The following is a 23495-nucleotide window of genomic DNA, read 5'->3' as shown; positions in this document are numbered from 1 at the left end:
TATTTTATAATGTAATGAAATGAATGACAAGTTTCTTATACGTTGAGTTTCCCTTGTAGTTGGCGTGAATATTGACTCACTTCATGTCAAAGTCGTCCTGTCCAACAGGCTCTCTCCTCTTGTCATTCTTGGTGGCCAGGAAGCCATCGGGGAGCCACAGAACTCCATGTTTATGTTTCTTCTTGGCTGCCAGCATCCCCAGCACCAGAATCAGGAGAACGATGAAAGCAGCAACTCCTACCAGGTACCAATATATCGTGGGTTCCTCCACTGGTGGATCACCTGCTTGTAAGAGGAAGGTAGATATGAATGTAATTTTTACTCATCAATTTCAGGATAATCAAGAGACATGATGTAGCGAAGCAAAAACAGATTTCAGCGAAAGTGTTGTTTATCAAAAGAGAAACTGTTCAATCATGTTGCAGGTGTGTGATGGTAGATCTACTTACTCTTAACAGACACCAGTGGGTAAGGCAGGTCGGCCTTGATGTGAGCCGCTGCAATGAAGGAGGCGGCTGTAGAAGTGTTGGAGAAGCAGTTGGAGGTGGAGCTCTTGGAGCATTCACGGTTATCGATGTCCAGGTGCACCACAGAGCTGCGTCGACAAAGGTCAAAACACCAAACTAGTTAGCAATAAAATATCAACTGATTATTTTAACCCATTGATTAGGGAACTACAAAGTTCCTACACACACTGTCATGTAAAAGTTCAACAGTTTTCCAGACTGAACTTTTCACAGGATGGAAGTAAAGACACAGGAAAGAGGACATAAGTAAGTATACAAAGAAGGGAGGAAAAATGATAACAACAGATGATAACAACATTTACACACCGGGAGAAGAAATTATGGGGAAAAAACATATTTCTCCAAAGTAGTTTTTTATTTTCTTATTTAACCAGATGTTTGCACTGAAAATAAACTCTGTATTTTTCCATTATTGCCAGACTGAACAGAAACCATTTCCCATTACAAGCCACTCTTACCCAATAACCTCTCTGGCCAGCTCCCGCTTGCTTCTGCTTTGGTCAGTCTGTCTCTGCTCTCCATAGTAAGGGTACACCATCCGCTCCTTGTTCTCGTCCAGCCTCACCCGCACGTTGGTGTGGAGCAGGGCTCCCAGGGAGCGCAGGAAACCACTCAGGTCTTCCAGCAGCTCCTCTGGCTGCAGTAGGACCACAATAACCAGCGTGCCGGCTGCCAAATCAGCCGGTACGTTGTTAGAGCAGTCCAGTCCGTCCCATCCACAGGCCTCCGTGTAGCAGCTCTGGTCACAGATACCATTTCCAAAGTGGTCTTTGCAGTACATGTCATACCTTAAAAACACAGGGAATGTTTTTTTTTTAATTGCTTAAAGTCATTTTGGTGCTTTTTATAGATCAAGAGAAAAAGGAGGAGAATGACATACTTGCATGGGCTTGTGTGGACCTCCATGCATTCAAAACTGTCAAAGAGACAGCCAGGGTTGTCACACTCTTTGTCACACTGTCCGTTCTTAAAGAGATCCCAGCAGGGGACCTTGGCTGTGCAGTTGGCCCACGGCTGCAGCAAGTGGAGCGAGCAGTCGCCTCTATCCCACTGGCATTCATGGTTGTTGCACTGCTCGTCACACGTCTCATCTCCTAGTCGTAACTTACACTGTGCATAAGGGCATCTCGGAGGCTCAAGTTCACGTATTTTGTGCTCACAGAATCGTCCGAAGAAGCTGACGCGACACAAGCAGCTATGCTGAAACGGGTTGGACGGGTCTTTGACACAGGTTCCTCCGTTCTGGCAGGCCACTGAGCACATCTGCTCCTTCTCACAGTGTGACCCGCTGAAGCCCGGCTGGCACTGGCAATACAGTTGTCCTACTGGTGACTTCATGCAGCGGCCGCCGTTTTGGCAGCTCAGTCTTGCGCAGTTGAAATCCTCTATTTCACCACAGCTGAATCCAGAAAAGCCCTGTGAAACACAGTGGTACCGCTGAGTTATTACACTGATATTTCATAGGCTCATAAAGCGCCGGATAAGCTTGTAGATTATTTTCCATTATTTCTAGTTGGTCCTACAATGAGATTCTACTTTACCTGAACCATGGTTTAGCCCTCTGAAGCAAGCATGAAAATATAGAGGCAGCAAGAAGTTAGGGTAGACAAACAAAAGTGGTTAGTAAAGAGAGAGATAATGGCAGCAAAGAAAAGAAAACAGCTGACAGCATCGTCACCTTTAGCCTGAACTCATGATACACAAACAGAAAGTAGTAGTGTTGATAGGGCTGAAACGATTATTCAGATTAATGGTGATGAATCGATTACTGAAATATTCATCAATTAAATTAATAAAAGATTAATCATTGACTGAAGCATATAGACTCTAAAAAGGCCATTTGCTAAAAGAACACACTTAAAATACAAGACTTTGAGTTCATACAAGACTTTGAGTTCATATTTTGAATGTTGGATATCTTAAAAAATAAACATAGCTGCATGCCATTAAATACATTTAATAAGTTAGTATACGAGAATTAAAAATTTGTAATATTTTATCGCACACTGATGGAAATAAAAGCAAAATTAAGAATGACTTACAGGGGGACAAGTGCACATGTAGCCATGTACTGAGCTCATATTCATGGTGCAGACGCCGCCGTTACGGCACGGCTTCGACACACACAGATCCACCATGGATTCACAATGGCGACCTAAAGGAACCAGGAGGAGAGAAACAGACCCGTGAGAAGGTTAAGAAATAATCAGCAACAAAAGGCAGAAAGATCAATAGGGTCTTGCGTGATGCTCACACCAACAACAGAAAATCGCTCTACTTGCGTGCCACCAGTTTGAGCAGGTAAGATGCACGTACCTGTGTATCCAAGGCGACAGAGACACTGATAGTCATTGACCAGCTCAATGCAGTCGAGGCTGCCAGCAGCACTGCAGGGTCCAGACTGGCATTCGTTGACGTCGCCCTCGCAGTGTTCCCCAACAAACCCTGGAGGACAGGAGCAGGTGTAGCGGCCCACGCCGTCGACACACTGTCCTCCGTTTCTGCAGCGCGGCTCAGAGGAGCCTGGGCTGGGGGCACAGTCATCATCGTTCACCTCGCACTGGACTCCTGCAGAACAGCGCAAAGATTTTACTTCACACATGCACCAAGTGAAGCAAATCTTTCAGGGAGAATTTTACACAAACTTCCCGCCATCTGTACAGCCGAAATGTAAGAGTCAAAGCTCCAGACACCAGCAGAGGGTGGTGTGGTTGAACTTTTCGTCCATCACATTCAAACAGAAGAAATGCAATGAATACATTTAAGATAAAAAAAAAAAACATCCTAACAATATTAGTTGTAAAGACATGAGGCCTTCAAAAAAACAGAAAGCTAAAACCAGATCTTTACGTACACTGTATTAATAGAAACAAAGTTTATTTTTTCCACTGTCTGACATTAAATCGGGCTAAATTTCTCATGTTTTAGGTCAATTAAGATTACCAAAATTATTTCTATTTATTAAACGGAATAGTAATGAGTGCAATATTTTATTTGTTTGTTTTTTATTGGGGTTTTTTTACTTACATTTTTCAAATTCACAATTTTAGAAAACAAACTTTTAAATTTTGATTAAAGTTTGTAAAAACACTTAGGGAACAATAGCTTCACTTTCTAATAACACTAAAATTAAAGTGTTTGGAAAATATCTTTTTTAGCCTGAGAAATGTATGAAACCTTTTGAGTTAAAAAACAAAAACAAAAAACAATTCTGCTCTTTATTCTGGGATTTAGCAAAAATAAATAATTTAGCCAATCCGAACAGACCTAAAACAATTTAGGGGTTTAGACCTACCGTGTGTTCCAGATGAGCAGATGCATGTAAAGCGGTTGATGAGGTTGATACATCTTCCTCCGTTGAGGCAGGGCTTAGAGTGACATTCGTCAACGTCATACTCACAGTTCACTCCTTGGAAGCCTGGTTTACACTGGATACAATGAAATGAGATTTATTTTTTGTTCTTTTTCACCCAACAACCACTTTCAGAGATGTGCAGAAAAAAAAAACAAAAAAAAAAAAACAAGAAATGTACTCACTACACATTCGTATGTGCCCTGATAATCCTTGCATGTAGCGCCATTTCTACAGGGATTCGACTGGCACTCGTCCACCATTTCCTCACAGTAGCTGCCCGTGTATCCTGACTGGCACTTGCACTGATGGGAGTTCCCCACGTTAACACAGTGACCCGCATTCTTACATACACGTTCCACTACCACCCCTGCAGTGATGTAGACAAGGACCAAAATGTTTAGAATGTAACTTAGGACAACGATATTGAGCAGAAACATCAGATTTAGATTTTTATAGAAAACGGGTAGTTTGCAGATAAAACGGTTGTTCGTGTGTGACACTGGCATAAATTGCCAGTTGCTTTGAAACTGAAATAATCCCTCACCGCTCCTGGCAGCATAGTCCTGACAGGACATGTTGGGGACATCGCAGTAAAGTCCTGTCCACCCCATCTGACAGCGGCAGGTCCAGGATGTAGCTGTCTGAGAGCAGGTGCCACCGTTCTTACATTTCACCTGGTTGCACAAGTTTGCATAGTTCTGCAGAAAAAAAAACATAATAAAAAGTATTTTAAATGTAAAGATGACAGCACAAGGTAAAACAAAAAATACCCAGACATAGAATATTTTGGAAAAAAGTAGTCATCCCTTTATAACTGAAAAAATATCAGTTGATTCATCATCCAAACAAAAACTGAACATTTCTTAAAGTACACCCTAACCATCACTGCAATATTTTAAATTCAACATTTTTGTTTTGTTATTCTCAGCACTGAAGCTAAAGTTTTTGCAACACCTCATTTTCAAACAAAGCACTTTACCTGACAGTTCTGTCCGCTGTATCCCACAGGACAGGTGCAGCGGTAAGTCCCCAGGCCGTCTGTGCAAGTGCCTCCATTTTTACAGGGCTGAGAATCACATTCGTTGTGCTCAAACTCACAGAACGTTCCGTAAAAACCATGTCGGCAACGGCAGGAAAAAGTGTTAATGTCATCAATGCAAGTTCCGTTATTGAGGCAGGAGCTGGAGAGAAAAATAACAGGAAAGTAAAGTTTTCTTAAATATGAATTTGATGTAAATTCAATGTCTGTTTAAGGATTGACAGCAGAATATTTCTTCTCTATCGTAACATCCCTTTTGTATGGATAAAAAGTCGATCAACTGGCTCACCTCTCTGTGCATTCAAGAATGTTGTGTTGACACTGGATGCCATTGAAGCCCTGTTGGCACCTGCACACAAAGCTGTTCACGTAGTCGTGGCAGACGCCTCCGTTCCTGCAGGGTTCGCTGGCGCACTCATTCACATCAGTCTCACAGCGATCCCCTTCAAAACCCGCGCGACAATCACAGGAGAAACTTGCCACTTTGTCCACACACTGGCCTCCATTCAGGCACGGGTCTAGTCAGGGCAGAATTAGGGAAATAGAGGTGATTTATGACAAAAATGATCATTTAGATGCAATTTAGAATTCACTTCAGTCTTTAATTACCCCTTCAGAAACGCCAGCAATATCTCTATGCTACTTTTGCTGTATTAAAAGGTTATTGCTTAAAACTGGAAGACCGTTTAAAAATATTCATATTTTTAATACTTAAAAATATCTAAAAATATTAATATAAAAAGAATATTTTGTTATATTTAGAACTATTGTCTAAATTAATAAAAAATAACCTAAAATAGCTTAGAACATGAAAAAAAAACATTGAAATGTTACACTTTTCCTACAAGGGTGCATTTCTACTAAAATAAATGTCACCATTAATGTTGGTAAATTAATGGTGACATTTACCAGAAAATATGTGTGTATTTGATATGTATATTTCAGGCTGAAGTAGTTTTAAAAGACTAATTTGTTTAAAGCAGAAAAATGTCAGACCATAGGGACTCAGGTGAGTGTTTTTTAAATCTTTCGCTGCTGGATAAAAGTCATCATAATCAATGTGGCTGCCAATCATTGATCCATGATCATTGCTTTGCTTCTGTTGTTTTCTTTTAAGTGAACAGATAAATTATAAATATGATTATATTAGGGAAGAATAGACTTAAAAGACAATATTTTTACACAATATTCTTACTTTTACATTAGTTTTGTCCCAATCTGACACTGCAGAGAAAGAAAATTATCAATCAGAATTAATGGTCCTCCTAATCACTCATCCATCTCCGGATTTAATAATTAAAAATAAGCAAATACTTAAGGAAAACAAATTTATAGATTTTTATAGTATTATTTTTCCTAGAAGCAACTTTGTAGTATAGTAAACAAAGCACCTTAAAGGATTAAAACATTCACAAGTATGATGTTAAATGTTGTTAAATAAAAATGTGTTGTTTAGATTCACATAGTTTTGAAGGTCTGTTTAAAGTGACACAAATATCAATAATGTTTACAACACTTTTTTGGAATCCTAAATCCTTTGTCCTCTTTCTTAGAATTTAAATGTCATTTTTCATCCCATGTGTATGAGGCTCTTGCTTCACTTTTATGCACACAACATTAAAAAAAGAGAAATTACCAGTACGGGTTTTATGTAGGTAAATGTGCAAATGAGGGGAATACATTAGCTTGAGTGAAACTCACTTGGCGAGCAGTCGTCTACGTTTATCTGACAGTTGTGTCCGCTGTATCCACGTTGACATTGACACACGTAGCTTCCTGGGGTGTTAATGCAGCGGCCACCGTTCAGGCAGGGGCTCTTCATGCATTCGTTCACGTCTTCATTGCAGCGTTTTCCTATTTATATAAATAAAGTCTGTTAGCAAAGCCAGCAGCATTTATGTTGTGCACCGCACCACATCACATGTCTGTCTCAGACAGGTACCTTGCCAGCCAGGTCGACATCGGCAAGTGTAAGAGGTGTAATCTTGAGACGGGAGGCAAACCCCTCCCCTCTCACATGGATGGGAGGCACAGGGAACCTGCTCCACCTCACAGTGTTTTCCTGTTGTGGCACAAAATATGTACAATCAAACACTTTTCACACAATAATAAAGCTCAAGCTGCGGCCATTTGCTTCTGATGGAGCTTGGATTTACATGGTGATGTAAATGTAACATTTCTAACCTGTGAATGGAGGATTACACTGACAAGTGTAACTGTTGATTCCATCTTTACAAATGCCGTGGTTCAGACATGGCCCTGATGCGCACTCGTCTACATTCTTCTCACAGTTGACCCCTAACGAGGCGAGAAATAATTCTGCTTAGTTTTCACATCTCCCTGAAGTCACCTTTTTAGAAGAACGCTTTCATCCAACGACTGCTTTATAAAGCCTTCACTGGCTCTCCTGAAATACACTCTGGTTAATGGGAACATCATTCCCAGGTTCCAGGGAAGTAAAATTTGCCTAATGTATAGCTCTACCTCTGAATCCTGGTTTGCAATGACAGGCGTAGCCATTGAGCAGATCCTGGCAGATGGCCCCATTTAAGCATGGATTCGGCAGACACTCGTTCTTCTGCTGCTCACAGTGTTGCCCGACCCAACCGGGCTTACACTCACATCGGTACCTTGATGACAGGAAAAACCAATAATTCAGACTGTGAAGTCAGTTAAAGGCATCAGTTATCTGTTTCCTTAGCTATTAGTCTGATTACCATGTGCGAATGTAAAGTCAGTTTAATGTAAAAATGCAAACGTGTGGAAAATATTGAAAGTTTAAGAAAAAATTGCTATTTACATTTGAATCAATAACACGTAAAGGTACAATCAAAACATCTGATGGTAGCTAACAGACTGGTGGGACAGTCTCATTGTTCAAGTCTCTTTACCCTCGTCATGTCCAGTCAAGACAGCCATGTCCTTACTTTTTAATTTTAAGTCTTTCATTTAATGACAAATAATGATGAGATTCATTTGAAATTTATAAATATGTTTTTACAAGGTGTTTTTGTTTGCAAGAACAACCAACAAGATGAGCAGAACTTCAGAAAATGTCAGAAAATCACTGTCGACGTTGGTTTTTACAATAACAGACAGTAAATTAAGAATAGAATAAGCAACTTAATAATGCAATAAAAATGACCAGATTACAGGTAAAGGTAATTTTATTTATATAGCACATTTTCAGCAACAAGGCAATACAAAGTGCTTTACAGGAATAAAAAGGAAATACAACAAAATAGCAAACCAAAGGAAAGAGCAAAAGAAGAAAACTAATCTAATGTTGATTTAAAGTAAATAAACTAGATAAACTAGATACTCCTATTCAGGGTTGGTAGATAAGTATAAGTAAGTATTCTCCGGACTTTCTAATTATGCTCTAAATTTGTAAAAGTAATAAGTACTTCACACTCACTAAGTAATAATAAAAACTAAATGTTCCTGTTCTGGAAGAATTTTTCTGGATTCTAAGTTCGTTCTAATTCCTTTTCTGGATTGCAATAATCAGAGTCTCTCTGCATCTAAATAGTGAATACTCTACAGTTTCTAAAATATAAGCTAAAGAGTGACTAATAAACTAACTAGAGTCTCTGGTCTAATTCCTACAGGAGGACTATTCACCACTTACTTAACTTCAGATGGCAACTGGATGCACTTGGATAAAATAACCTGAATCTGCCTCTTCATTTCATTGTGAGGAGTAGAGTCAATAAATGTTCAGGGTGTTGTATTTAATATTTAAAAAGGTTTATTTAAATTTATTCTTATTTCTGCTGTCAATCAATCATTACTTTCAGACATAATTTCCAAAGGGCAAATTTATCAACAAGCAGAAAGTAAATATTAATTTAGCGTACAGCTAAATTAATATTTAGCTGTACGCAAAAAATCAGTGGTTTTGCCTACCCATGTTGCTGCTCGATGCAATCTCCTTGAACACAAGGCTGGGAAGCACAGTGATCAGTTCCTGAAAGGCACAGCGGGCCGTAGGTGCCGGGTGGGCACAGGCACTGGAAGCCATTCACTATGTCCACACAGGTTCCCCCACTCATGCAAGGGTTTGAGTTACACTCGTTGATGTTGACGTCACACTGATCTCCTGTTGATGAGTTTTTCAGGTGTACGCCACATTGAAACGTTCATTAGCACACTCGGACTAAAGCTAAATTGATCATTATTAGTGATTTTACTCACTAAAGCACATACCTGTGTATCCAGGGGAACACACACATTTGTACTCATTGATGCCATCTTGGCACTCTCCGTGCTTACAAGGGTTGCTGGCACAGTCATTCTCATTGATCTCACAGTTCACACCTGAAGAGGAAAGCAATGAAGAGATGAGGACAGTTTAACTAATACATTACTGCTGTTACTGCAAAAGCTTCATGTTGATTGGCTGATGACCAACTTGAATAAGGGTTGGAGTTAGAACACTAAAAACCTTACTGTGGAAAACAGACTTTATCTAAGGTTACAACACTAGGGGGCGTTGGACTCAAAGTAAAGCACATATAGCAAGACCTTATAAAAGGAGAACTGAGACAGACTAAGTAGCACACAGGAATGTTGCAAGCACAACATAAGTGCTTAACATTATTAAAATGCTTACTAAAGGTGAAGTGAGAAATGGGATAGAGAAAGAAGGGGAAGGTGCAGCAGAGGAGAGGAAGTGGAGCATAAAATCTAATAGGGTGACCTGACACTAGGCTTAGTGAAAACAGTACCAGTTTTAAGGGTGGTACTGAACCCAATAATCCACACAGCTTTTACATTGGTGGCACTTGTTTCAAGCAACAGGCATTTAAATTTCTAAACATCCAAAATGCACCACAAAGTTCTGAGTTCTCCAACAACAAATTGGGAACACATTTTCACCAAGTTAGCATTCAACAAAGTTCTCCATTAAACTGTTCAAGATAGAATGCATGAAATGAATTTGTGCATGTGAGCTTTAAATGGAAAGAAAGATATTATATACTTAGTGGCAATAGGACTTTCATCAGTGTTTTCTATGCTTAAGGATTAATAATCCACTAAATTCTTCTAGCTTATTTCTAACAAAGATGACTCAAAGCATCTAATTACAACTCTTACTACTATAAAGATAATCAAGGATTTGGTGTGGATTTGGGTAAATAAAAAATCTCAATTTTAACAAGAAAATGTAATACTATATTAACTACAAGCCTTACTTAAATGCCAACTATAAAAAATTTAGAGCCATAAAAACTAACCAATACTTAAAGTATTAAACATTAATCAATCAGAATATGCATTTCCATTGGTTTTCAAAGCATGTAAGTAATTGAAAAAAAAATCCCCAAACATTTCTCTGATAAACAATTAACAGTGAAAAGTGCCCAGACAGATCCCATGCATATTCACACTAATCCAACCGTGTCTTCCCCTTTTGTAAAAACACTGTATGTACACAAAATCACTTTTCATATATTCATATCTAAAATGTCTTCACTGAGGAAAAAGTGGAAGTCAAAATCTAATTTCTCATTTGTATGCACCAACTTGGGGAATAAAGCGGATTCTGAATAAATAAAGATCGCTTTTTCTAACAAAAACAAGATATTCGGTAACTGTTGAAATGGGCCAATCACTTACCCGAGGTTCCTGATGGACAGATACACTGGTATGCATCAACCAAGTCAATGCAGCGCCCTCGATTTTGGCACGGGTTGCTGAGGCACTCCTGGACCTGGATGTTGCAGATGGAGCCTGTGTAGCCAGGGTAGCACTCACAAGAGAAGGTGGCAATGACATCCTTACACACACCGTGATGACAAGGTGGTGGATCGCAGTCATTGATGTTCTCCTCACAAAGCAGGCCAGCGAAGCCTATGAAGAAAAGTTCTTGTTAAACTGAAGACACAAGGAATTAAAATGTTGTTTCAGCTGAAGCCAAACGTGGTATTTGCCTTCACCTTCTGCACATTCACAATCATATCCATTTGGTCGATCGATACACTTGGCTCCATTCAAACAAGGCGTACTGGAGCACTCATCGATGTCTATTTGGCACATATCTCCGCTGAATCCTGAGGACATTTTATAGAAAAACAAGCTGAAGTAAGCAATGTACTAAGCAAATTCTAGAAGACTTGGATCTGTCAGAGAAATAGGTGAAAACAGGTTTGTGCCAAACTGACCTGCTGGGCACTGGCAAACGAAACGGCTGACCTGGTCCACACATTTACCCTGGTTCAGACAGGGAGAGCTCAAACACTCATTCACGTCAATCTCACAATGAGTCCCCTCAAATCCTGTAGGTATTAGGGGAAGCAAAAATAATAATAATTATGTGAGTGGATTTACATCAAGCTGGCTCAAAAATAGGCACAAAAACACTTTTTGATTATTTTTTTCCTCAGTTCTTTTTAAATGAACCATTCCACCTGCATCACTTTACTTTTCCAAACAAAATGAAAGTGGTTTCATTGCGTTTACTAATTTAAGTTAAAAGTACTTGGCAGACTTATGATGTGTTGTTTTAAAGCGTTTTCATATTGTTGCTTAGAAATCATCCAGACATTTCAAAACATATTTTGAAGTTTGTTGAAGTCAGACAGACCATGTTGCCGATTTTATTGATTCCTATAAAATTAACTTAGGACACTTTTATTCGGACAAAGCTTTTAGTTAAATGTTCTACTTCTTGTTTTTATCAGTCGTTCTTACTGTCTTAAGCCCACATCGCAATCTCAATAAACCACCCCGTGATTTTATCTATGAAAGGCGTAGCATAAATAAAGTTGCCTTGCTTTATTACTAACAAACAAAAACAAAGACTGACTACTTGAAAAAGCGTCATTTAAGGTTTCTTTTTGTGGTAATTTTCAGCTTCTTAAAAAGTTACCAGGCATGCAGATGCAGGTGTATTCCCCGATGCGATCCAGACATGTGCCATCATTCAGGCAGGGGTTGGAGGCACATTCATTGACATCTTGTTCACACCGAGGCCCAGAGTAACCTTTGACACAGTTGCAAGTGAAGGAGCCATCAGTGTTCACACACTGACCGCCATGCTCGCATGGGTTGGGACCTGTTAATGAAAGAAAAAAAAAACAAAAAAACAATTAAAAACACACACACAAAAAAAAATAAAGAGCAGAAAGCTAAGCAGGAAAATATTTCCAGACGCTGTCTCACCAATGCTGCATTCATCTCTGTCTTTGTTGCAGGTGTTGCCTACATATCCCGGTGGACAGTTACAGTTAAACATCCCAGTGATGGGGTTGGTGTCGCAATGTGAGCCCTCTCTGCAGGGGTTACTGATGCAGGCGTCGTCTCTATGGCAGAGCAAACCTGACAAAAACAACATGTTAGAAACATTTAGTAAAAATTGTCGATTCCCATGTGAAGAAAAAAAAAAAAAACAGCAACAAAACTTTTGAAACGACTGCTGAAACTCCTGCCTGTGCTTTAATGGGGCTTTTACACAGAAACATCCGGCATTATTTTTAAGGTCAAGCTCCAAAAGAATTAGCCATCAGTTAAGATCAGAAAGATGAAAGCATACACTGTGTTATGTAATTTCTCTATTTGGCATGGTTTGGCCGCCAGTATCAAGCTTATCACACAAGGTTTTGTAGTGATGCATCTGATCTGACTGAAACAAGGCTTATGACTTGATTACAGAAGGACAAATTTTGAAAGAAAGACAGAGGCAGTCATGGGGTGAGAACTATAAGAGTGCAATCTATGACTCTAAAGGTCTGCTAAGCAACCGACTGCAGGACCTAACAAAGTATATAGTATGTTGATTTATCTTTTAGGCTTTAGCTTCTGCGTTTTTGTTTTTATGCTTGTTACTATTGTAAAGCACGCTGCTGTTTTGGACCTGCAAAAGTTTCTATGTAAATAAAGTTTACATACTTAATTACTTTACTAACATTGCCTTCTCAAACTTCTGTTCCTCAATAAAGAGGGAACAGTAAAACAGAGCACAATATTTAGTCATTTTGGATAAGCCTAAATCAATAATAAAATATTAAATACATTTTAACTGTAATAACATTTTAACTGTAATAACAAATATTTCACACTATTTTAGATGCAAGAGGAGAATTTATTTTCTGTTTTAAATAGAAGAATGCAGCTCATGTTATACATCATATAGAGATACTTTTGATATTTTTTACAGGTCCATGCCTAATTTCAAAGCAGTGTCATCAGTTTTCTAAATTAGTAACAATAAACCAATAACTTGGTTTATTGTTATTGGTTATTGGTTTATTGAACCAATAAACCAATAACTTGGTTTATTGGTTCAACTAAGTAGACAGGAACACTATTTCAATAATATCTCCAAGAAAAATAAAAAAAAATAAAAAATCAGTATCAAGTTGAAGTGACAGAAAAAGTATTTTTTCCAAAAAGTATTTTTTTCACAGTCTTCTTAATATAGAAGCGCACCTGTCTTTCCTTGTGGACAGACACAGATAAAAGACGCAACACGGTCGATACAAGTGGAGCCCAGGCTGCATGCGGCTGTCGCGCAGTCATCGATGTTCTCCGAGCAGTCGGGGCCGCTCCAGCCGTTGACGCACACGCAGACGTAGCCGCCGATCAAGTTGCTACATGTACCGCCATTCTGGCAAGTATTTGGCTGCAGCCGACACTCGTCCACATCCTCTGTGCAATGCTGACCTGTGGATGGGAAATGAACACAGAAGAAGACGTGTTAAAATAGCACTCTGGGTACCAGCTTTCATCATAACTGAGGCAGGTCGATTTCTGGTGAAACAGCATAACCCACTTCCACAAGGAAGTCACTTTGGACAGAGATTGAAAATATATAATAATTTAACTTTCTCACAGTGTCCAGCTTTCTTTTAGATACTTATTCCTTCGATTGTGTTTCTGCAGGCTGGTTTGAAACTCATGACAGACACTTCAAAACAGATTCAGATATATAAATATATATATTTCTTTTTTTTTTACCAACAGAGGACATATTTCATTCAGAATATATTTATACAGATATTTTAAATTACTACAAATGTATAGTTTTAAATAAATATTTAAAGCCATGAGCCCAAAAGGACATGTCCAGATCTAAAAATGGGATTATTTTAATCCTAACTACAGATAAAGATACGACTGTCTTACCAGTCCACTCTGGAGGACACTGACAGTTGTAGGTATTGACTCCATCTATGCATGTTCCTCCATTGGCACACTGATGGCCAGGACAGTCGTCAATGTTGTTCTCACAGTTAGTTCCATTAAAACCTGGAATCAATAAAATACAGAGACATCTGTCAAAATATGGCGCACATCGATTCAATGGTGTGTCCATGAAGACATACAAACAACTGTTTTGAATATTGATATTAGAATAAAGTATGTCCTGGTGCAGTATAAACAGTACAGGAGTGTGTTTGCTGTTTCTACAAGCTAAATGTAACAAGCTGCTATGTGGTTAATACAACAAAGATCAAGATCAAACTGTTTGCACTGCAAACAGCACAGAGTAACAATTAAAAAATTAAAATGTGACTGTTATTTTTTCCTAAATACCAACTATAGTGTAACAGGCTTTAGTTTTTTTCTTCCAATGTTTGCATCTCAATAAGAGTGTGGTGGCAGGTGTGTTAGGATGCAAGCTTAATGGTCCTACCTGGAAGGCAGTGGCATGAGTAGGTGGTTTCAGAGGTCTGGTGGCAGGTGCCTCCGTTTAGACATGGCGAAGGCGAGCAAGGGATGTATGAACTCTCACAGTGGAGGCCCGTGAAGCCTGGCTTACAGACACACCTGTAGCAAAAGCAGAGCTCACTTCACTCAATCAACTCCTTCAAACTCAGCATAAACTGTCTGCTGTTCCTTCAAGAAAAAACATGTGGAAGTAGCGACGTTTTTCACGTAATCACTGGATACTCACTTGTAAGAGCCAGGGGTGTTGACACACTCGCCTTCATTCTGGCAGGGAGAGGGTGTGTCTGCACATTCATTTGTGTCATTAAGGCAGCGAGGGCCTTGATAGCCGGGAAGACAGGAACAGGTGTAGCTGCCACCAGGCAGAGAGCTGCACCTTCCTCCGTTGGCACAGGGACTGGAGAGACAGCTGTCCTCATGCTCACAGCGTGGACCTGGGAATCGGGGAACAAAGCGCTTAAAGTCGGTGTTTTAGCAGATGTTGGCTTCTGCACAGATGTCGAGGGGTTAGATATCAAACCTGCAGTATTATGTATTTTCCAGGCACATAATGCCATTTTATGGCACAGTCACATAATTATGTTACCTTCAGTTGTTTTAAAATGTGTCAAAGCAACACTTTAGTTATGTCTTTGATGAGGGGGAATAACATTTTAAGATTATGTAAATCTCAAAAAGTCGATTTTGCATAACACCTCTGCTCTCATTAAATTCATTTTCAAATAGATAGATGGGAAAGTGCTGGCTACCTGAGTAAATAGCCCATTAATTAAGAGGCAATGTCTCATTGTTAGACTTGTGCTGCTCTATAAAAAGCAGAACACCAAAAAGTTAAAATTTTCTGCACAACAAACATGTTTATTTGAAAATTACAACAAAAGTTGGCTCGAATTTATTCAATATTGAATTCTCCAATTTTGCTGGAGAATTCTAAACAACAATAAATGTTTATTTACTATATACTGTTAAGTTAATTATTACAGCTATAACTTTATGTCATATTGTTACAGCAGCAGTGGGAGTAATTATATTTTTGTTCGATGTGAAAGTTTTAAATGTATTGTGGTACTTTTACAAAAGGCTGTCATAGAATCACCCATGGTCCATGACTAATTTATACCCATTAGTATGTTCTAGATTTCTCAGTAACTTTGTATTGAGGTAATAGGTGGGTGAAAGTGGTGAAGATGGGCAAATTGTGAGAATGTGTGCTTTCATGGGGCCTAACACAAAAGAAAGTCAGATTTTTTCAGCCAGATATTAAGTGTAGAGATGACTCAACAGTGTGACACTAAAGGGGAAAAATGCAATAGATTAGGCAATCAGAGCAGTTTCAAAATGTTTGATGGAATTTCCTAAACTGAATCTTTGCTAATAAAGCCATTTTTCACTTCATAAACTCCCTTCTTCTTGTGACACTGCCAAAAAAAAGCACAGCTGAAACAATTTAGGGAAGTTATCCTTATGAAGAGAGCAATGCCACTGTCAGCAAGTTAAAAACCATTAATCCAGAATTAAAGCTCCAGAAGCAACAAAAACAAAAACAGACACCAGGGTTATCTTTCCTTGTATCAAATAATTCTGGGATGAAAGAGCTGATTAAACATCATCTCACCTGTCCATCCTCTGGTGCACTCGCACTTGTACTTGACAAGGGACAGCAGGGTACAGACCCCTTTGTTGGAACATGGGTTGTTTGGATAACACGTGGAGTTTTGGGGAGTTTGGCAGTGCTGTCCGGCGTAGCCGAGAGGACAGGTGCAGATGGCGCTACCGGGAACAGGAACCCCAGCTGACATGGACACAGAACAGTTCCCCCCATTCAGGCAGTATCCTGGTTGACAAGGGTCCTTGTGTTGACAGTACTCTCCCAAAAAACCAGGAGCACACCTGTATACACAGAGAAAAAAAACATAGAAATTATTGATCAAACGGACAAAATCACAAAGGAATTAAAGCTAACCAGCACTCAGTGCAGACAATGCAACAAGAAAGCATGAATTGAAGAAGCAGACAATTGTGTGTGTGTGTGTGTGTATGTGTGTGTGTGTGCGTGTATGCGTGTGTGTGTGTGTGTGTCTGTGCTTTAAAGAGACGCAAACAGACAAAACAAGAGTGAGTTTCAGTGAGGTGGATGTAGTACACCACATCAGACAGCTGCTGCCAAATGCTGCAAGTATCATCTGCAAAATAAATCCTGTTCTAAAACACACATCAAAGAGCACCAGTGAATACTTGTGTCTAATTACTCTCTGCTGCTATAAAGTGGCCTAAAGAGCAGTATGTGGGGAACCACATCCCTCTAGGAGAGTTAGAAAGAAAGTGGTGCTCAGTTAGTTCAAATATTTAAGGGGTAATTGATTTTACTTATTAAAAGTCTTCTTATGTTCGTTTTAGTGGTTTGTGTTTTGCTACATAACATTAATTCAGAGAAGCTGACTGGCATAGATTCCCTAACCCAAAAATTGCAACAGGTAGTGTTTTGAGCCCAGAGCTGTTGCACCAAAAGGCCCTCTTAGAGAAACTAAGAGGGGCTTCAACCCTTTCGGTTCTGTGAAAGGGTTAAATCTAGGTCATTGATGACAAGGAGAAGTTGAAAAGCAGAAGGATGTGGAGTAAGGTTATATGGAAGTTGTTGTATGTGCCTGGCAGAAACTATAAACAAAAGCAAGAAGACATTTCCGAAGAGTGATCGGGCCGCAGCATAAATCCCAACATAAACACTTCATAGCAAATTTCTCATTACGACGTATTTTGCTCAACCTAAAAAAAATGTTCCCTTTTACTCATTACAGCTTACAAAATCACACTCATCATCCTTTTTGGTTCGATTTTGCTCTTTTTCAGTAATGTGATTCATCCACATGCAGGGCAGCTTGGAGACATTTATAATATTGCACAACGTGTCCACCAGGGATCTTATCCGAGACAATGTTCCCTTTGTGACTTTCTATTCCTCTGTTTTTTCACAGCTACTCCCACTCCCCACTCTCACTCATCACTTCTCTATGCGAGGCTGTTTTTGGGCATAGATAATACACTGTAAGTGACAAAAATGTCAGTAGTCAGGTAGTTTCCTGTGCGTGCTGCATAGATTCGTCATCTTTGTGTCGGCAGTGGCACATGGCAGACACGCTGTCTGGGGACCGTGGGCGACAGCGCGACCTGCTGCCTCTTTCTGAGGCCTCTAAACTTTCCTCCCTTGAGGAGCTGAGGTAATACAATAAAGAGCAGACATACACATCGCAGGAACTAACACGCACATGTACACAAGGACACACTAATATTAAATATTGTATAATTAAATCATTTTACAAATAAGCAGGTTAATAAAATGTAAAAAAACAAACAAATAATAATAATAATAATAATAATAATAATAATAATAATAATGAAGAGAAGCCAAAAACAGCAGTATAACGTTTAAATGAGGTAGTGGAGAAGAGAATTGTGTGAAATTCAATCTCACACTTAACTTATAGTTAGAAATTGCTGCTCCACCCCGAAGCAGCTTGAAGCTATTAGGTTGTAGGCGCATGAGAAAGGAGGGGAGCTATGAATCACGTCAAACCAAAGGCCCACAGATCGATCACATCCTAGAAGCTTCTGCCTGGTACCATGTGTGAGTCACCAGAAAAATCTTCACAACAACAAACATCTGACACTAAAGTCCCAGTCTAAAGGAGCCTGTTTATAGATGAAAGGCACAAACAGACACATAAACAGACCTAAAAATAAATAAATAAATAAAAAAGTACAACCCTATATGCTTATTTTGATGCTTTTCAGTCTCTTTATGCATGAATGCACAGATAAATCAGAAAGACAGTAATCGGATCGTTTTTAATTAATTATCTCTCACAAGTTATTAGCAGTTAAACTAGACAGCAGTTATGCGAGTGCGTTCACTCATAAGAGAATTGTAAGTACATTCCTGGCAGATTAAGAATGACGTTCTTAGGAATAGCTGCAAAAAAAAACTTACAATTGTAATAAAAATAAAATTTCTCTGAAGAAAACACTCTAAGTGTTTGGATAAAACAGTTAAAATGTTAGGAAAAACACAACCATGTGGAAAAATGTCACACCTCATTAAATATTATTTTCATCCATTATACAAGGCATCAACAAACCCTCAATGCCCTGATAGCTAGTGTTTCCCCCATTGGCTGAAATCAATTCCATCTACGAGTCTCTGACATTGGTCAAGGCCCCGGTGCCACATCTGGCTTTGGCTTTCAGTTTCTTACTTTTCAGCCGGTTCTTGATGGGGTCACTAGTATAAATTAGGACATGTTGCAGGGTTCACTTCTGCTCCAGCTTTTTTCTTTTTAGCTTTTTGACAGATGGTCTCACAATTTCTTCAGAAACCCTCCAATACAACGTAGATTTTAAAGGTAGATTTTATGCTGACCAAATTCTCTGCCAGACATGTCTGTATGAAAAAGTCAAATGTGAGTTTTTCAGATTCTACAGACATGTACTTTCATGTCAACAATAGTAAGAGTCTGCTGTATTGTTTGAGCTTTACTGGTTGTTCAGGTCCAACTATGTTGACATAAGCTGCTACAATCTTCCTTACGAACGCCTCAGACAGCTCTTCCAATCTCCCCATGAAGGTCACTCTTACTTCATCGGCCAGGAGCGCATCAAACTGTGTGTCTGAGGTTTACTGGCAAATCTCCTTCAAAATGCACAGTAACGACGTTCTAATCATGTGAATCTAATGTGAGAGGCCTAATGTGTGATTTTAGCCACTTTACATGGGAATAAAGGTTTTGGTGTCCAAACTTATCCTTGATCAGAAATGTCATTACTTTGTTAGATTTTACAGAATGTTCTAGCCTTTTTTTTTTTTTACTTGTATTATTAAAATTTCCCAGTAATGCTAAAATTAATGTAAAATATCTGTATGCCTAAGACTCTACAAGCTGACATACAATGTCATAACAAAATGAAATCCTAGAAAGCTATATTCGTTGTGTGTCAAAAATTTGGGGCCTATAAATAATAACTCAAAGAACATAAGCGGTATTCGTGGAAATATGATTTGAAGGTCTAAAAAGTTCCCTTGAAACGTAAATAGTGTTGTGAAGTCAGCACACAGGCAGGCAAGATGATAAATTAGAGATGTGAAATCTTCAAAAACAGGACAAACTTCAAATTAGACATGGTCAAACTCAATCTTCCCCATCTGTATCAGCTGGTCTGCAGCGCAACTCCCCCGCAACACGAGTATTCAAGACGACACATAAACACACTTTCCTCCCCAGTCTGACTCCCCACTGTAAACACAAACACAGCTTCATCACGGTGTCACAACAAGACGGCCGTCCTGGGAAATAAGCTCACTCGTTTTTGTTCGGACCACCTCTGCGCCCTCTGTCCTAGGGTAATGACATGGCCTTCTGCCCTGCAACATATATCACATTAGCAGACTGTCACACAAAGAGCCCCGTGTCCTGGTTAATACAAGGTTTACTTTTCATCACTTAAAACTGTTTTTTTGTTTCGTTTTTTTAAAGGTGGGAAACAGCCAAAATCGTCAAAGTGAGACAATACCACCTCATCAGACCTAATAAAATAAAATGTGCTATAAATCACTGGATTTGCTGGTGATTTATTGTGTTTTTAATGTTTGTTTTTTTTAAGGGAGCAGAACTCAATTGCTAAAACATCTGTTCTGGGGGTCTCTTTGAACTCAGTCCCACCTGTCAAGAATTAGTTGCTTGTCATGGATTTTTGTGAAATTTAAAAGTGCTGACAGGAAAGATGCATGGGAGGCTCTATTAAAATTCAATCGCTGCTATCTAACCAGTGTTGACAGAGCTAAACGCAGTGGCGTCAGGAGGCGATACCCTGTCCTTCAGGTTTTGCTGCCAGATAGAGAGCTCATTATTAGCCGCTGGCTGTATCACCAGAGCCCGAGGCAAACAGACAAGGCTGTGCATGATTCACATTATTGTCAGGGAGTGGTGTCTCACCGAGGAAGCTCTAACCAAATACTCTGTCACACACACTCTGTGGTTAAAAACAACACAGGTCCCAATGTGACTCTTTTGACAAATTTCTAAACACACAACAAAGTCAAATATTTTCTCACAAATCATTAGTCAGATACCTTTACAATACCTTTACTTTTATAAAACAGCCTGCCAGAGAAAGACTTTGCTGCCTCACTCATCTAAGGCTTTCTTTGTTGTACTTCATGAGGACTCCCCCCCCCTCTTCTTTTCTCCATCCCTCGTCTCATGCCGTTTCCTGCAGCCCCTCTTTCCCTCTCTTTCTCAGTCCTCCACCTCTCCTTTCAAACCCACTCTTGGGGTGTCAGGTTTCTACAGCTGGTTCACATTAACGCCCCCATCTCATGCACACCCTTCTTTTCTCTTTTTCTGTGCTCCTTCATTTTCTTCATTCCCCTCCTCTACCTCATGCTGACCTCTGCCTTTCCTGGCAAGTGGTGGGGGGGTTTTCAGTGAGCAGTGAACTAACCCATCTAATATCAAAATTTCTTTGTTCCCCACTCCTTTGGCCTAAGATTTTCTTCGGCCTAATTATGTTTCTATTGCTGCCAAATCTTCCGACCTACGTCTGCATTCTCAGCTACAGTTATGTCACCACAACCTCCTCTTGCTACTTTTCCTTTCTCAGCTACGGTTAATAACTTGTTCAACCCCTGCGGCCATCGTGAAGACTTGGTGTTAGAGAAACAAGACAGGGTAAAAACCAGCTCAAATTTCAATCCCCGGATCATCCCCTTACTTGGTTGGAGCAGAGGTGGCCTATTCACTGAATGTTTGTGCAAGGATGCATGGAGATCGAGCTTTGTACAATATTTCATTTCATGTAGAGAAAAACTAATAAAGCAAGTATTAGAGACGAGGCAATCAATAATTGATCAGAGCCAGTCAGTGTTTCCTCAGCCAGCTCTGATTGGTGATCAGCAGATCAAATACTTGTATCTTTTTCATAGAATACTAAATGCAGCAAAAGCAAACAGCAACAGTCTTACCCTTTTGATTCATAAATTAATTAAAGACAGCTGTATTTAATGCTGTTTTTGAGAAATAAGCTCATTATTTTAGTGGTTTTAAGCCTCTTCAATGGCTTTGATTGTTGATCAGCAAGTCAAACACTGAGAAATCAGATTTTCTATCCAATTCATGAAATGCAACACAACTAAAAACTTTCATTATTTGGGCCTATAAAAGCATCAACCAACAGTACGTATTTTCAAGCACTTTTTGAAAAGTAAGATGAAGTTTTGGAAGCAGTTGCTTTGATCTGTAAATGAAGACATTAGTGCGATTCATTCATTTCGTGTTGGATTCAAAATTATTGATTAATAAAAGTTTGCATCGCATGAGATTCTTCACTTAAAGACAAATTTCATTCTGGTAAAAATTGGAAATGGCACAACAGACCACAAACAACACCCACAAGAGTGCGGGACATGAAATGCCTGATTGGTGAATCAACATTTGTAGCTACACTCACAATGTGATGCTGTTGTTAAAAAATGACTGGCGATGTGAAACATTTTGAAGGACTTGCGCTAAATCATGATGAGTTCACAGAAATACGTACAGAGTTATCTTCTTCATGTAAAGCCCAGTAAATAAGTAAATGTATACAAATCAGTGCTCTACTTTTTTTTTCCTTAATTGTAGAATTTTTACTGGCCTGGCCTTTGCTTAAAAACAGGGCAGATACAATAAAAATATCCAACAACAAAATAATTTGAAAACTTCTTAAAAGTTGCATCTAAAAGGCCTTGAGTGGTTAAATTCAGACAGCAGGCCTGCTGAATAAATGAGGAAACAAAATTTAATTTTACTTATACATTGCGTCTTTTTTTCATGATTTGGAAGTGAATTACCGCCACATTATGATTTACCAATATTTTCTTCTCATTCTGACACAAAAGAGTGGAGGAGGGATGGCAACTGTCAAGGTTATTCAAAGTTACACAAATCAAATGACGGCAAAAGACAAAGCAAAGAGTTAAAAATGAGGTGGAACTAAAGAGCCAAGTAAAGTAAAGAGAGTGCGAGACATACCAGAAAGAGAAGGAAGTCGGGCAGGCAGACTAAAACCATCAGTGTTGACCAAAAAAAGGAGTGTCGCGCTGGGTGGAGTCCACACAAGCATCAAGTGGTAAAATCACAGGCCATGTTTAGAAATGCATCTATAAAGACTCATCCAAGCTGCCGTGGTACACAGCGCAAGTCCCGTTCAGCCTGCGAATGTTCCTAGTGCCCGTTTCTGTATGTTGCTCTGTCATTATGCTGTTCCTGTGGTTGCTTAAAGTCAGGTTTCCAACAATGGGCCGGTCGACATATAAAAGCTCCACATCTAGCTCTACACTATGCATAGGACACCACTGGCTAATTTGGAAGTACGCTACAAAAACTGTTTTAACTAACACAGAATAATGACAGCCTATGATAGGGTTAGAAACTGAAAAAAAGCAGGACGTTTTGAGATACTGTCTGGCTGAATGTTTGCCTGTGATTCCTTGAACAGACAAATAAAAACATGAAGTTCAATGTATTTCATAGGTACCTCTCAGTTTTTAAATTTAGTTTACTAAACTGGAAGATGTGTTTTTGGTACTGCTTTTTCAGGACAATGAAGAAAACTATTTATGAATTTAAAAATGTAAAAACGTCAGATCCTGGGTTGTTTTGAGTTGTTTTGGTGTTTTGATTATTTGGTTCTAGTTTTATTATTAGTATGCGTTCCTTAGTCTTTCTTTGATTAGATCAGCCTTGTTACGGTTTAGCCTTTTTTCAGTTCTTCTTAGTGATTCTAGTCTATTATGTGTGTCTAGTCATTCTTTGTTACTCTTAGACACATTTGTGTACTCTCCCTCGCCCCCTATGCTACTTTCTTTCTC

General features: G+C 39.2%; 1 protein-coding gene across 1 annotated transcript in view; it reads right to left on the bottom strand.

Annotated features, from left to right (window-relative positions):
- The window catches only part of notch2 (notch receptor 2), a 50462-nt gene that overhangs the window by 5397 nt on the left and 21570 nt on the right, over positions 1-23495 (bottom strand). Inside the window, 27 exon segments of the mRNA XM_008407101.3 lie at positions 81-282; positions 450-595; positions 986-1315; positions 1408-1943; positions 2570-2682; positions 2844-3095; positions 3823-3955; positions 4065-4249; positions 4427-4580; positions 4862-5063; positions 5211-5439; positions 6623-6775; positions 6864-6983; positions 7106-7219; positions 7406-7551; positions 8831-9023; positions 9131-9241; positions 10544-10777; positions 10864-10977; positions 11089-11202; positions 11796-11981; positions 12089-12244; positions 13355-13588; positions 14051-14173; positions 14562-14695; positions 14823-15030; positions 16212-16486. Of these exon segments, the coding sequence (XP_008405323.2) occupies positions 81-282; positions 450-595; positions 986-1315; positions 1408-1943; positions 2570-2682; positions 2844-3095; positions 3823-3955; positions 4065-4249; positions 4427-4580; positions 4862-5063; positions 5211-5439; positions 6623-6775; positions 6864-6983; positions 7106-7219; positions 7406-7551; positions 8831-9023; positions 9131-9241; positions 10544-10777; positions 10864-10977; positions 11089-11202; positions 11796-11981; positions 12089-12244; positions 13355-13588; positions 14051-14173; positions 14562-14695; positions 14823-15030; positions 16212-16486 (5097 nt within the window).

The sequence above is a fragment of the Poecilia reticulata genome, chromosome 4 (genome assembly GCF_904066995.2).
Source record: "Poecilia reticulata chromosome 4, P_reticulata-male-v2, whole genome shotgun sequence".
In the NCBI taxonomy this organism is placed as follows: Eukaryota; Metazoa; Chordata; class Actinopteri; order Cyprinodontiformes; family Poeciliidae; genus Poecilia; species Poecilia reticulata.
This window is presented reverse-complemented; position numbering and strand designations above follow the sequence as displayed.